The sequence below is a fragment of the Thunnus albacares genome, chromosome 20, assembly GCF_914725855.1.
Source record: "Thunnus albacares chromosome 20, fThuAlb1.1, whole genome shotgun sequence".
Taxonomy (NCBI): Eukaryota; Metazoa; Chordata; class Actinopteri; order Scombriformes; family Scombridae; genus Thunnus; species Thunnus albacares.
In genome coordinates, this window is record NC_058125.1 from 15,886,314 (window position 1) to 15,901,911 (window position 15,598).

At 39.8% G+C, this 15,598-nt stretch overlaps 1 protein-coding gene across 2 annotated transcripts in view; it reads left to right on the forward strand.

Moving 5' to 3' along the window:
* Positions 1-221: 221 nt before the first annotated feature.
* Positions 222-15,598, forward strand: part of LOC122970937 (vinculin) — a 30,023-nt gene continuing 14,646 nt past the window's right edge. For both annotated transcript variants that reach the window (XM_044337311.1, XM_044337313.1), the window contains exons 1-2: positions 222-594; positions 13,860-13,930. In XM_044337311.1, the coding sequence (XP_044193246.1) occupies positions 427-594; positions 13,860-13,930 (239 nt within the window). In that variant the 5' untranslated portion in view covers positions 222-426. The remainder of the gene's footprint in view (positions 595-13,859; positions 13,931-15,598) is intronic.

Below are 15,598 nucleotides of genomic sequence, written 5' to 3' on the forward strand. Positions count from 1 at the left end.
TACTCCTCACAAACAGTAGACACATATTTCCCTTTTTAGGGCATGAGAATCTATTACGTAATTTAGGGAGCACTCGGATCTCTAGCAAACTCGCCAGTGTGGAAGCGGGAGGCGCTGATACTGAGTGGCACCCCGATCGACCAATCAGAGGCCGGGGAACTTGCCCTATAGCTCGGTGATTGGTCAGAGGGCGGAGAACGTTCTTTGACGTTGAGGTTGCTCGCGCTCACTCTCTGTCCTGGACTTTTTCACGCTGATGGTTTCACGGGAGTAGTTGTAGTCTTCACACAGGAGGGTCAAACTGTGGGAGGAAAGAAGCTAGCGGGACTGTTTTAGGTGATTTTAGCAGGAGTTCGGGAGAAAACTGCCTTAGGTGGTAGGAGATATACTCGTTTTTCTCTTGGATAGTAGTGAAAAGTTGCCACCATGCCGGTTTTTCACACGAAGACGATAGAAAGTATCCTGGAGCCGGTGGCTCAGCAGATATCCCATCTGGTGATAATGCACGAAGAAGGTGAAGTTGACGGAAAAGCTATTCCAGATCTGACGGCGCCGGTGGCTGCTGTACAGGCGGCTGTTAGCAACCTTGTTCGAGTGAGTAACTTTCATCCCATTTTTTTAACATTTTGTCTGGCAAAGTCTGGCTAAACTCGGCGGGTGTCGTAAGCTACCTGTCGCTCTTTGTCCCACACCGTCCACTCTCGTATTAACTTACTTGAACGTCTACACACAACACTTACTGTTATATGAATGTAGCTCTGTTTTACTTGTTTAATGGCAGGGAAGATGTATACATGCTATCCAAGTTTCTTGAAGTTGTTTGCCTCGGGGCAAAGGGCAGTGACGCCCTTTTCCCCTTGAAAATATGCCCTGCCTCCTCTGTCGCTGACTGCCATATCTTGACGTCGGCACTGCCGCTGTGTGTGTGCCAGGTACTGAGGCTAAAGGAAATACTTTTTCATTCAATCCAGTTCATTTGAAAGACCGGCTCCACTGGTTGTCTGTCAGCATTTCTATGGATTAGAATATGAATGAACCTCTAATATAGATAGGTTTGATTTCAGGGACATCAGCTCACTGACCCATACAGAGGGGTGGAACAGTTCATTGCACTGCATTTCATTTGCAACCAAAACTTCTAAATACCTCCTATATAGACTAACTTATATTTCTGCATGGGGCAGTTTGAATTATTCGTCATTGATGAGCTATTTTTCAGCAGTTAGCTGTCAATGCTCTGCTAATGTGATGAATTAAGGTAAGACACACAAATTAGGAAGCTTCATCAAATTTCTTGAAAGACTTCACCCCCTTATGTTGAAATTCTTTTTGCATTTGAATGTGGTGTTACCCTGCATTCTCTGACTCATCAGATTGTTTGACCTGATAAGGAATCTCAGCCATATAGACCTCGTTCACTATTTAGACATTGTGGCATGTCAAAGCAGGAAAAGCACAGGTGTAACTAATATATTAATTATGGCTGAAACCCATTTAGTTTTCCAAATTCATGACCCTGGTGTAGTGCATGATGGTTCACCAGTATGGCTTCCTCGGACACTTCAATGGAACTGAGCCATCGATAACGTTATCAGTTCAACTTGTGGTTTTCCTGCTATGACAAGTCAAGATGACTTCTATGGAAAAAGGTCTATTGCTTGCTCTATGCCTCCGCAAAAGTTTTTATCATATACTGTATTTTGATAGCTGTTAACAAAAGTTGTGACCCCATTATAAAACCGGTCTTACAGTTTTATAGCTGTGATAGCAGACATTTGTAGCAAATAGTGAATATTGAAGGTCTGTCTGTAGGGCCATCCTATCCTCACATAAATTGTTGTCTTTTTTCTATAGTTCACTCCCCAGAGTCACTGAATCTGATCAAAAATTGGTCAAAAATTCTGGCTAAACACAGAATTTGCATCAAAATGGCCATAGTGATCATGGGAAATGTGCCAGGTTTTTTCATTAAACTAAGGGCAGTATTTCAAGACATATTAAAAAATCATTTTGATGCACCTGTACCTCAAACATAATCATTTATTCTTTAACCATATAGCCTAACTTTCCACCGGATGTAGCCATGTTGTGGAGAAGATTTTGAAAGAACCTACCAACTAACAAACAAACTGAACTAAAATATACCTCCTTGGCAGAGGTACAATAGCTGTAATTTTGACTCACTTCAACTAAAATATGACAAGTGCTTATACATTGTCATATCTTCTTGGTGCCCACGATGTTCCTCAACCTACGCAGAGCAATTAAAGTGTATTTGAGGCCATTAATTATGCATTTCCAGTCTGTCTTTTGAACACATTAAATTACATACACCCCCTGTACCAGATGTAGCTTTGGTTTCAAGTATATTTAGAATCTAAAACGACTTAACCATAATGGTGTTCTTCAGACATCGTAGCTATCATGACACTATTGAAGGGAGTATTATTTCCTCATATTTTGGCCTCAAACACAAACCAATATATGTCAAGTTTCTTTTAAAGGAAATGAGGATATGAGAGAGGCATGTCAGATAGTGTAGCTATTTAAGAAAAGAAGAGATAAAGGCTATATTAAGGAAGACTGCCTGTGTGTTGTTCTCCTCTGTCAGCCTGGTTAAGCACAGAGTCTCTGGTAGTTGTTGAGATAAATTTGGACAATTGCTCTGGCGTCTCCTTTTAGAAAAGGAATGCTTCGTTTAGGGGATTGCTTACCATGCGCCCTCAATTTATTTAGTAGATTTTATGGTCCATTTCAAGCCACTTCAGTTCATTCTATTCCTTTGTTTTTTCTCAATGCCCACTCCCAAACCACAGGTCTGTACCTCATTGTGTGCATTATTTAGCTGATGTCTACAACAACCAGACTCCCTTCCTCTGTGGGGCATAATAGAGAGTGAGTGTTTAGAGAGGGTGGTGTGTTTATTTTTCGTGTCATACGTTGACAGAAGGCCCTCTCAACCAAATCATACTGCAGTGACCTCATTGTTTTTTTGAAGATACAATAATACCTTGGATGCTAGTTCATAGATACTGTGACAAACTGCTTTGGTTACATGTAGTGAAAACCTTTGACCGTCTTGAACCTATGGTAATAATTACTTGCCATTATTACCACTAATTGTGAAGAAATCTACATTTAAAATTGAACAGTTTTGTAAAAGGTCATTATACTGTAGATGCATGTACTAGTCTGTCCTTCAATGGAATTATATTGTTGGCTATGTTTAAGTGTTGTTTGATAAAGTATAGTTTAAGTATTGTGTAAGAGTTAATGTATGCAGAGTAAAACATCAAATTGTTGCAATATTGCTTTTTAGACTAACCGTGAATTCGAATGTGTTGCTGGCAGTGATGAACCAATAGAGAATTATCTGCCAACTCAGCTGCTCTTACAAAACGTTTTCGCCTCTTTTAGCTTATTTGGGTTTTATAGCACATTGACTGTGTTGTTCAGTTCCACCAATCTAATTAATGTTAGGCAACTTTCTTCAGCTCTGATACGTGCTTCCTGACCAGTACCAGCAATCAGCTGGTGAGGAAAGCAAAACATTTAGAAGGCAAATTTTTTTCTCAGGAGTTGTTTGAGACCAAACCAGAACTACAAAGATAGTTAATATAAGACTTGCATTCATCAGGTGGACTCATGACACCAAAAAATATTATCTGTTGAATGTGTAAAAAGCTAATTGTTAGCTAACACATTATAGATATGACATTGTAAGAAAATCATGTCAAAGCTGCATGTCTTTCAGCTTGTTCTAAAGTTATATTGCTCCCAAAATGGCTAAAAAATTAATGCAGCTTAAAATATAGAAACAGTACATTGTTTCTGATTGGTTGCTGATTAATTGTTGCTGATTAATTTAACATGCTGGTCAGCATGTCCTGACATATGAAAATGTTCTGTGCAAGCTCAACTAGCTTGGAGTGAGATGATTCAGGCGCTCTGGACATTCTGAATTGCGATCAGATGTTTCCAACAGTGGCATAAATGAACGCACAAGTCTGTAATTATTTCCAGTTGCCATAGCAACATTACAACATGGACAGTGTTATGATTTCATTGAAGTTAAGGATCAGATGTAATTTTTCTTCTGGTTTCAGTCCCACCAGTCCCGTGAGTCATACATTTGCAAAGCTCAAAAGAAGAATCAAACACAGTGTGTGGCGCTTATCTTAGACTTCTTTGTAACAGATGATCATTGGGTATTCTCAGGAAACAGGAATGGTTTTTAAACTCACTCCACTTTCTAGGTTTTGCCATTTTGGCTCACACATTTCATTGTTTACTATGATTTTGTAGCATTGTCTATTGTTGCACCTGTTTTAAGTCAGTCAGTATAAATGAGTCTAACATCTAAACACCTAACTGGAGAGTAAATTACTGTCGAGGATCATCCTTGGAAAGGAAAACAATGAGGCTGTCTAATTGCATTTCTTGAGACATTCTCAGGGCGGGGCTGTGTCAGAGAGAGCCATTTAGCTCATTGCTCTGTGTTGCCCAGAAAACCACATGTTGCACACATTTCCTCCTTCGTTTGTTTTCTTCGGGCCAGAAGCTTAAACAGTTTATCAAGTCTGACTGAAAGTGGGCTACAAATGATTGTGCTTTTTCAAATTACATATTCTGATGATTGTGTCGGGTTGCTTTCCATTGCTAGGCAAAGAAAAAAAAAACAAAGATGAGCTTTCAGGAATGCTCTTGGATGCTTAAGCCTGTCTGAGGAGATATGGCTGAATGCTTCCGTGCTGCGCTCCCTGTGGTAAATCTTCAGACCTTTAAATTATTTATGTGAAAGGGCCTAATCTCATTTGGAGATAAAAGTGCAGCCTACGTAAACTGACCCAGTATTTTAAGAGTAGCAAGATCACAAAACAGTGTGAGTCAAATATGTCTAACTGGAACCCTTCACTAGTGCTCAGCATCTTTGACTGCAGTGTTTTCTGATTGAGACAATGAACCAGACCTCAATTAAAGATGAATGTGAGGAATGTGAAGAATTCCCAGCAAGCAGGAATGCATCCCTGCTCAGAGGGGGGTTGAGTTGATGCTTTGAATGAGCAACTTTACTGAGGCATTGAATAAGAAAATACTAACAAGGTGCCCCAGGGGAAAAAAAAACTGCTCAGACAGTTCATGTCAGCTTCTTCTGTATCTGTGATAATTTGTTTTTCACCCATAATGCAGCTTGAAGTTTGTGAATGTCTTTTTCAGCAGGTTGTGTAAAACTGCACTCAGTGAACTTGCGGGTAAATAGTGGAACAATTTGAGAGATGATGTATTCATCGCTCATCCAAAAAGTGTGTGTCAAAAATGCCTTGTGCAATAAGCAAGCCTTGTGTTTATTGCTTGAATGGCTTGTGCAACAATGACAGAAAGTCACAGTAGTAACTAATAACTGGTAGCAGGGGTGAAAAACATGCTGAGCTGTATATGTATATAAAGAACCATTTCACATCTATGCGTCTGTGTGCTTGTGGGATTCTAATTATATCTCATATGCCTCAGTTTTAAAGTTCAAATTAATGTTGTGGTGGTAAAAAGTTTGTGAGTCATAATGAAGCATATAAATTTTTCTTTGCTGTGCTTTCACATCACAGCTCAGACAAAGATGAGCCACTGAGGACACATTATGGAGTAGATTTAATGTTTATATTGTATATTAAGTGACTACGTGAGTTTAAAAATGTTCCTGCCGGCGTAACTGGAAGAACAACATGCATCTCTGTGTCAGCAGTCATTCCTTTGAGTTGACTACACAGGCCCTTTTTTATTTCAGGCCTGTTGTACTTCATTATTTTTACAGCTCCTTTTTATAGGCATGGGATAATGAGAAGAATGCCAGTGATGTAGCGGAGTCCTGGAGCGGATGAAGTTGTAAGTGTTTGTCTTCCTGTTTGCACAGATCACAAGGCTCACATGACTTGCGGAGATGCTCCTGTATACAGATCACGTAGGGGCTGCATAGATACTGGTTGGATTAAAGGAAGTTATCATCTTCTACAGTGTTGCTGAGATTTCAAAATACCACTGCGCTTTATGCAATTTGTTCTATAAAGGAAGTTTGGCTTAACGGCAGTCTTTGAGTTGTGTGAAAAATTACTTCATACTTTTCAATCATAATGCAGGAAATGTCCGCAACAAAACTGGAGTTGCTTAACAACTTAAACTTAACAGAGAAGTACAGTAAATGCAACACGAGGAAGTATTTGAGGAGTTTAAAATAGTGCTCTGCGATGACTTTTGTTGTGATTTGGCGCTATATAAATAAAAATTGATTGAAATACTAAACTATGGTTAGATCAGCATTTCATGAGGTCTTGACAAGTCATTTCAATCAACTACTCCAATCCTTTAAACATGGGAAACAAATGCGTTTATTAACTATAGTGCTATGAAGGCATACAAAAGAAACGCTTCCTATTACCTGGTATTTAAGCTTCCTGCAATTTGTCAAAGGAAATAATGTCAGGATGCTCGCCATTTGATTATGTCATCTTGGCAACAACACAAGGACCAGGAATGTTCTGGAAAGTAGACTCTATACAGAAATGCATTGCTGTGTTATAGATTGATTATACATCTGTTGTCTATTTTCCTCATCAGTCAGATGAAAATTTGTCAGGACAGGAGGACACAGGAGTGTTGTATTATGAGGAAATGCAAAAAGGCCAGTCAGGAAGACCCAGCAGCTGTCGGCACTCAGGAAAGGGAGTGTGAGCCAACAAAGGGAAACCCCAATGAGATGTTTATGGCTACGGACCATGACAAAGGATACAATGCACTAGGGTTGGCACTTAGAAAATAAAAATCTAGTTCTAATGAAGATGTATTTTGTACAAATTAATTTGAATGCATCCCATTTAGCCTTACCCTTGACTACAACATAGAAGTGATGTTCCACTCATTTGTGTTGCCTCACCTCAGTGACAACCTAACAGTTGACTCATCAGATTAGTTGTAAAGCAGTTACATTTTATAAAGTCTTATTTTATTTATAAAACACTAATCTTTATCCAGTACTTGAATTGGAATAAAAAGGGACCCAGTACATGCATGCATAAGAATTATGACTTTAGCACACCTTATGTTTTTTCACAAACAACTTGGTCCAAATACACTGAAGGTCCCGGTTCAAAACTATGAAGTTGATAAGCTTAAATTATTGATGAGAATGAACGTTTAACTGGGAAAATGCAACTCCTGATAAACGTGATCAGCTAGATCCTTTTACTATGGACGATGTATCATTCTGTTGGATTGGATGGACTACAAACTACAAAACCATCAGTCCACTTGTGATTGTACAAAGTGGAGTTCCTTTACTCACAACAATCCTTGACTGAGTATACACACCAACTTACAGAGAGCACATAAACTTGACAGCAAAACAGCCAAGTTTCATTTTGGCTTGTCATCAAGTTACTCATGGCATTAACGTTAATTAGCGACAGCTGATATGACCTTCGGGGTTTGTCATTTTACCCAGCGAAAGCCCTGAAAAGTGGCAGTTCTCAGTAATAAGTAACAGTTGGACAGAAATCGATAATGCCTATGAATTTTCTTTATAGCTCAAATCATTCGTTTTTCACATGTTTAAATAATTGTTTGATACACGCAATACAAAGTGATATCTCTACAATGCACTGAAGGATTTAGATCAGTTTTGTTTATGGTCCATTGAATCACCTCATTGGATTCCTGGATGTGATTTTACCCCTTCCTCCCCAACCCTCAGTAAATGCAATAAAAGTAATTCCCTGTTATTTCTGTTCTTTAAGCAATCCCTGTTCTGATTGAAAATGACAGCTCATCTATGCCTAGCCTTGTACTTACTCACTCTTCTTTTTAAGAGGAGGATTCACACTGATGAGTGCCGCTCCCTAGTAACACTGTACGAGCTGCTAAGCTCCTGTAACATGAGCTAGATAGTTGTGATATATTCTCTTTGGCTCCAGGGTCTGTTTTGCCACGGCCAAGCAGACCATTTGATTTGTGACTTTCATCGCCTTGGATACCCCATGTGTAGATACTTCCTGAACTGAATTAATAAACCATGTTTGACACCACTTGACAGATGCATGATAAAGGCGTTGACCTTCAGTGCAACCTCTCTGCTGCCCCTCTGAGTCGTTATTTGTCAAAAGCCATTTGATATCTCAGAATGCAGCACTGGCTGGTACTGAGACTATTGATCAAGGGTAGCTAATGGAGTGCTGCGCCATCATTTGTATGAGCATGTCTTATCAGATTGCAGTACAAAGTCACTTACAGTAGGAAATGGTAACTGAGTTGCTCTTTGAGGAACAGTTTATTTGTAGGACATTGCTAAGGGCAGCGGCGACGGTGCTTGCCAGAATTTTGCCATCATAGATCTTTGTGGTCACCATGACTAACACAGCATTGTGCTAAAGCAACCCGACATGTGAAAGGCAGGCTCTGTCTTAGCAGCCTTGAGGCTTTCAGAGTGGCCTTTCTTCTCTCAGCAGAGCGATGGGCTGTTGTCAACAAAGCCAAGTCTGTTCTAAAGGAGCAGCCACTTTATCAAGCTACTTCACAACACAGGGTTTCCACACTGCACTCTTGGATGGTAAAAGGAGTGTCAGTGTTTCCACTCTAGACGTAAATGGTAAATGAGACTGTCAAACAGTAGCGTGGTATGTGACAACTTGGAAGAAGATGACACTGAATCAGTGAAAGGTTTTAAAAAGAAGGTGGAAGTGAACAACTGCCCTTCCTGTGGTTTGCCAGAATCTATTCAAGGAACAGGATATTTGTGTTGTGGTCTGGTCGTGGGGCCTCAGCTCTGATTTAAGAATGAGTTGAAACTGGGCGTCTTCAAGTCATCTCTTCTCTCTCCCGTGTTTACAGACTTCACTGTCAACTATTCAAGAGCTGAAATGAGTTAAAATGTTGAGTCGATTAGAATAATCAATTAGTCGACAGAATTTTTTAAAATTAAAAATCAAATAAGTCTTTCATTAAGCAGAAGCGGTTGCTGCTTTTCTGTTTCATGTTATTGTAAATTGACTGTCCTTGGGTTTTGGACAGTCAGACAAAACAATTTGAAGATATCACCTTCTCTCTGGGACCATATGAAGGCTGTTTTCACTATTTTCTGAGATGCTACAGAGTAAACATAATCAACTGAACAAAAAATAATCAACAGATGAATCAACAGGTAAAAAAAATCTCAAGTTGCTGCCCTAATTTTGAGCTTGGTCAGTGTTGGTATCATAAGTATGTGGTCTAAAAACTGGACGGAGGCTCAATATAGCGAAGAAAGCCAGGCTGCTTGACAACAGCAGATATGAACTTGGGTCACAGTTCTATTTTTAAAGGGAATTGTTTGGATCACTGTTGGGCTGCGGACTGTTTTTGAACTTCAGACAGCATGAAGAGGCTCCGGAGGGTGGAGGGAAGAGGAAGACAGCAGTGACCTGTTGAATACTGCAGTATCAAGAGACTAGACTCTGCTTGGTTTCAGACACTCCTGCGTGATACTTTAAGGAGAATATGACTCAGCGCTCATTAAATGCAGCGCACACACACACAGCTCATGGCCTCCACATTGTTGGTCCATAGTGTAGTCAATCTTTCTTCTCTCTTCTGCTCAGTTTAGGTCATGTCTGAACTTGACTTCATCTCATATAAATCTTGGTGTTGTTAACAATTCTGTTGAGATTTTTTCAGGCAGAACTGCAGATCAGTACCTTGTAAAAAGTGTCTATAATGGTCAAAATGCTATTACTTTAGGGCTGAAACTAATTGATATTTTCATGATAAATTGATCTATAAAAATTGTGCTCATTTATCGAGTTATTTCACCTATAAACTGTCAAAAACATGACAATATCACAAGCTGCCAGAATCCAAAGTGGTGTCTTAAAATGACTCATCTTGCCCAACCAACAATGAGAAAACCCAGATGTATTCCTGAAAAAAATGTTGAAAGGCAAGAGTACTACTTAGTAGTTGATAAAGGACTTTAGTGGTAAACTGGTTATAATTGTTATCAGATAGTTTGACTGTTCAACAACAAATCAAAATATGATGTAACTTAACATGACACAGATGAGACGAAATACACTTAAACTGTCTGAAAGGAAACTTGCACTCTAAGATGCGGCTTACAAACAGCCTCCCTAAGACAGACAAAAAAAATTATCAAAAAGATAACCACACAGTGCAAGAACAACAAATTAAAACATTGAACACCAACACAGAGCTGCAGAAGATGTCATATCTAAAACAAAAAAATTGGTTTAAAACATGTGCAACTTGTTTGGGTTGTATGTTGTCTGAGGCAGGACAGCGGTATTAGCTCCTACAAGGAGGTTACTGTTTTCTGTAGTGTTGGCATGGCTGTAAGGTCATTGTGCTACTTCCTTCCCCCTCACTTATATTTATGTTAGTACCCTATATCCTTGTCTGTAGCCCTGCTGCCCTTTAGCTGAACGGGACAAGCTTCAGTTGTTGTTGGCGTTTGTACAGAGCCACTCATGGGTGGAATGTTAGGTTGGCACATGTATGCTGGCACTTTGCTCTGCGATGGACTGCCTATGCTAAGCTCCTTTTTTAGTTTGGCACAACCTTTGGCCCTAATTTATAATCCCTCAGTTACTCAGAGTCCCTCTGAGTCCAGTGAAAAGCGATTGAGGAGATGGATGCCTGCTCTGCCCCATTACAGCCTCCACGTCAACCATCTGGAATGGCTCTGCTACTGCTTGTAGACTTACACATCAACACACTCTCTGGGATTGCTCACCATAGCATTGAGGCTACATCACAAATAACCAAAATATAAACATAAACAACTTTATATTTTTCCAGGAGGACTGCTTGATTACTTTTTGATTAACTGATTAATTTTCAAGTCTATAAAATATCAGATAAATGTGAAAAATGCCAATCACAAGAGCCTTTCATCTACAAATGGTTTTTGTCTGACTAATGGTCTATAATCCTAAAGACAGTCAGTTTTAAACTATATAAAACAATACATTTTTACATTTGAGAAGGTGAACCTCATATATCCTCAAATAAAAGACGGTAGTCAGTAAAAAGCTGGGTCGCCCATAATGGCTGAAGGTGTGGTCGACACAAACAAATAAAAGCCCCAAAAACAGGTCGGGGAAAAAACAAGGGTAGATAAACTCCTGGTCCCTATTATTATAAAATGGTGCATGCCATTTAAGCATAAATAGTAGTTACCTGGATGTAACTCCAGTTCTATGAGTACATGCGTAGCCCTCTAGCCGACTGTCACAGAGAGGGGAGGGGGAAGGAGGAGACGCAATATCTTTTAAATACGAGGATAACAGTGCATATTTTAGTAATAATGACAACAGCGACACTACATGAGCATGGGTAACCAGGGTGACCAGGATAACTTCGCTAAGCCAGCGAGCATACATCCATGAACATGCTATGCGCATGCTACAGCTAAATGGTGCCCTGCCAAAATATTCCCAGTGAAACTCAAGCACTAGAGTTATTGTTCCGCATGTTGGACTAAGTGGGTTACCAGTAATGCAGTAACAAAAATTTAACAGAGCAAACATAAGCAGATCAGAAAAGAAGGAGGCTTCATACTAAAATATAAGCAAATATATTTATCAAACAGGGGAAATTAGAAATAAAGGTCTCTCTCTAATATAAGCCTGCTTCCAATAAAGGCCTGGTACCCTCTGCAGGCCACTATTTGAGGAAACATGGTAGTTTACCTAACAGTTTCTCTAAATTATAAAAAATTAAGTAAAACATGCCAGTCAACTAATCACTCAGCACTTGTATAATTTCTGTTTTATTGTCTAAAATGAATATCAACTAAACTTTGGCAGGCGTATAGCCTTTCACTTAACAGGTCCAAGGTTGTGCAGCAAAGTTCAGCATGTGTGACAGTGAGGTGCTCATTCATGTAGTTTATATCTGTTATAATAATAATGTAAAACATAAAAGAGAGGGTTTTACATCTCCCTGTTGGGCAGTGATTCAGGTCTTTTAACCCTGCCGGTGTGATCGTGTCCCGGTATGAACGCGTGCGATCCCTCACCTTTGGCAGCTCGACGTGGGTGAATTGTGTCTCCCAGCAGAGCTGAGGTCATGGTGGGGGAGATGAGTCATTTTGGAATTTGAGGGAGAGGAGGCGTTCAGCTGCTTTACACATTATAACTGCCTGGGCCTGGCGTCCCCCCAGCAGCTGCCTCGCTGAAATAATGGTTGGCTGTACACGTAACAGGACATCGATCTGGAAAACTGCATGATTAAAGATAAAACTCCCTTAGGGGGGAAGTTGTGGTAAAAGAGTTTTTACTCATGCATATGACACGCTATTGATGTATAAAATGAGCGCTCAAGTTGCATCAAATCTAAAATTTAAACATTACTGAGTCAGTACAAGTCTGCCAACTCCTCTGAAATGTAAAGCTGGAGATTTAAGTGTTGACTGATACAAAATCCTCATGACTGATGAACTAGTCATTTGGGTGGGGGTGTCTCCTGTCTCCACTGGAGTCTGTTTGACCAACCCTGGTGCAGCATTACCAGTTTTAAAATATGATAGCTAATTGGATAATAATAATAATAATAAGAATAATATAAAAACAGTTTGAAGTTAAAGTATTACTTCTTCTGTAATGCTATTTAATAAAGACATTTCAGGGGTTTGTTTAAACTTAGTAGTAAAATAGTAGTAAAACACTTAGTAAACTAAGTGGAGTGTTCAACCTGAGTCATAATTCATTACAAGTACCCCAATATGAGAGGACAATGGATTAGATGGAGTCAAAGAAGTCCATCGAATCCATTTGTTTCTGTATTGCTACACCATGGAGTACTTTATCATGTGCTTTAAAGCTGGTTTGCTGTCGATTTAGCCCATGGTTGAATTAGAATGACCAGAAGAAGTCTGAAGCATTACAGCAGTTTAACCTTGTGCACTGATTTAGAACTGTGGTCAGACAGACTGTCTATATACTATATTTGAGTTATACAACTGTTACACAATTTTAACTGACACTGCCCACCCCATCAGAAAGGTGTATTTTCTGTGGCGACGTTATATGCTAATGCTGTCAGCTGGCAATGCTCTGATGAGACATTCAAAGAAATAAAACATTATGATGTTGGATGTTGTTAAAAGTCGGATTCAACTAAATCAGTGTTTAGCCAACAATCTACAGTTTTGAAGAATATAGTAACAGTAGTACATGCAGTTGACACAGATCAGCACATGGCATGTCTTGGTGACACACTTAGCCAAGATATGCAGCATGTGATCACAATATCCAAATCAAATCCAAATTTAAAAAAAGGCAAACACATCCAAAATATAATCATATATCTATCTAAAACCATGTACAGCAGCCAAAAAGTTAAATCGTTTGATCTCAGCTCTTTCTCTCTGTGTTTCCGTGATCTTACCATATTCACCGGGGTTACCTGCCACAGTTTCCCCCACTAGTCCAACCACTTCTGTAAATTGTTGTATGAAAGATATAGTGGTTGTACAACATGTGTGTTGACACTGTATTGAACCTGTGATCTGCACAGGATACCCTCCCAAAACTTTGTCCAATGCATGTTGGGACAGGCTCCACCCCCACACCCCCATGACCCTGAAAGAGACGAAACAAAGGGAGTGAATGAAAAGAAGGGGAAGTCAACTTACTGAATAGCTTACTGAATAAGTCAAACTGAGCACTGGTTTTAGAAAACAGATCAACATGTATTAGCTTGTCCTCAACTTGTTAATTAAAACTGTTGGCATGAATTGTCACAAAGTGAAAGTGAGATGAAATGTGGTAAATCATTGCTCTGAAATGTTTTACTCATAAAGAATCTTTGTTTTCCAGGTGGGGAAGGAGACTGTACAAACCACAGAGGACCAGATTATGAAAAGGGACATGCCACCAGCTTTTATCAAGTAAGCACAGAAGGATCTCTTTTCAAATCTGTAATTGATTCAGTGACAAACTTAGATTATATCATTCTTTGAGTAAGTGGAACCCACTAGCCTCTCTTTGGCTCTCTTTCTCTCTTTATCTGTTGCAGTAATGGCTGGTTGTGCCCAAGCAAAGGTCAGACATGGCATGTTAAGTGCCTCAGAGTCTTGGCCTGGTGTAACATAAATACTCTTTCTGCCCAGGGAGGAGTTCCTTGTCCTCGTACATGTCCATAAGAGCTGCTACTGCTGCTTTTGATTTATGTTAAAACATGAAAAAAAGTTTAGATATTAATGTAGAAAGGAGGAGAGATCTACATATTTAATCAATGTATTTGTCTCCCTGGCTGACTCCACATCAGCTTAATCATTAAATTGTCCTCAGCTGCTGTCTGTACATATGACGGTCTCTCACCGATCCTTATTAAATGAGAGACTACGGCCGAGGGAGGGAGAGGCAGGACCTGGGAGCCCCCCAAGGTCAGGGATGAAACGCATTGGCAGGCGCAGGTCGTCAAGCTCAACACATTTGGCGCCTCGAAGTCACATCGTCACCCTGTCGTCATCCATCAGCACATGTGCTGGAATGTGTCTCCTTCACTAAATATAGTGTCTGTCGGGGTCCGGTTAATGCATGGCTGTTTCTTGCTAGTGCACGCTGAAGGACACTGCTAGCTGGCTCTGCAAAGAAACACACACACACACACACACACACACACATCAGCCTTGATGTCATACACATTAGCCTTTATCCTTCAAGAGATTTGTTCCCACAGAAGAATTGAAACTGAGCTCTTCTTGATTGGGCCTTTTGCAACGCCTTAAATGTGGAAAATAATGTTACCCTGTTGCAAAAGTAGGAAGTCAGTATACTGTGGGAACTGGAACATGTGTCGGTTCTTGGCTCGTTGCCTGTTTCTATGTACAATATGACTGTTATGATACCACACAGGTGGCATGTATAACGCTGAATCAAAGGACTGAGCCTGCAGTTTTTGGTGCTCTGGAGTTCACTGAGTGCATTACACACACATACACACACACACCCAGGTGGCCGTTATCAATCATTTACATTTCTGTGGAAGCAGGCGTTAAATTGGGCCAGTGCCAGCCAGAGTGGAGCTCCACCTCCTGAGGTCCAAATTGCATCCTGAAAGCAAGTTAACTTCTCTGTCATGAGCTGGATACTCATGCTGCAGATGTGCATTTAGTTAAAGTCAAGCCAATTTTATTTGTATTTCCCAAAATCGCAAAGCATGAATTCACTTCATAGAGCTTTACAGTCTGTGTGCAGCCTCTATCCTTAGACCCTTAACCATCAAAATAGTAAGAGGTATGAAGTATGCCTAATTTTTAACATGGTCCCATTAACTCAAGAGTTAACTTAAAATGAAATGGCCTATCCTAGGCTTTTTTGACAAAAAATCCTAACTCAAGGCCTGTTTACCAAATTTATTTTGGAGCTTTCACCCTATTTTTGTGAGCTGATAAAAGAAATCTACTAAATTTTTTGTCAAACTACTATTTCTAAGGTTGAGAATGAACTTTTAGGCTCAGTTCATTTGGCTTCTTCATGTAGTTTCTCTTCACGGAAGTGACAATACCACAACACAGACACAGCTTATGTTGTGAAATCATCATGTTTTCATG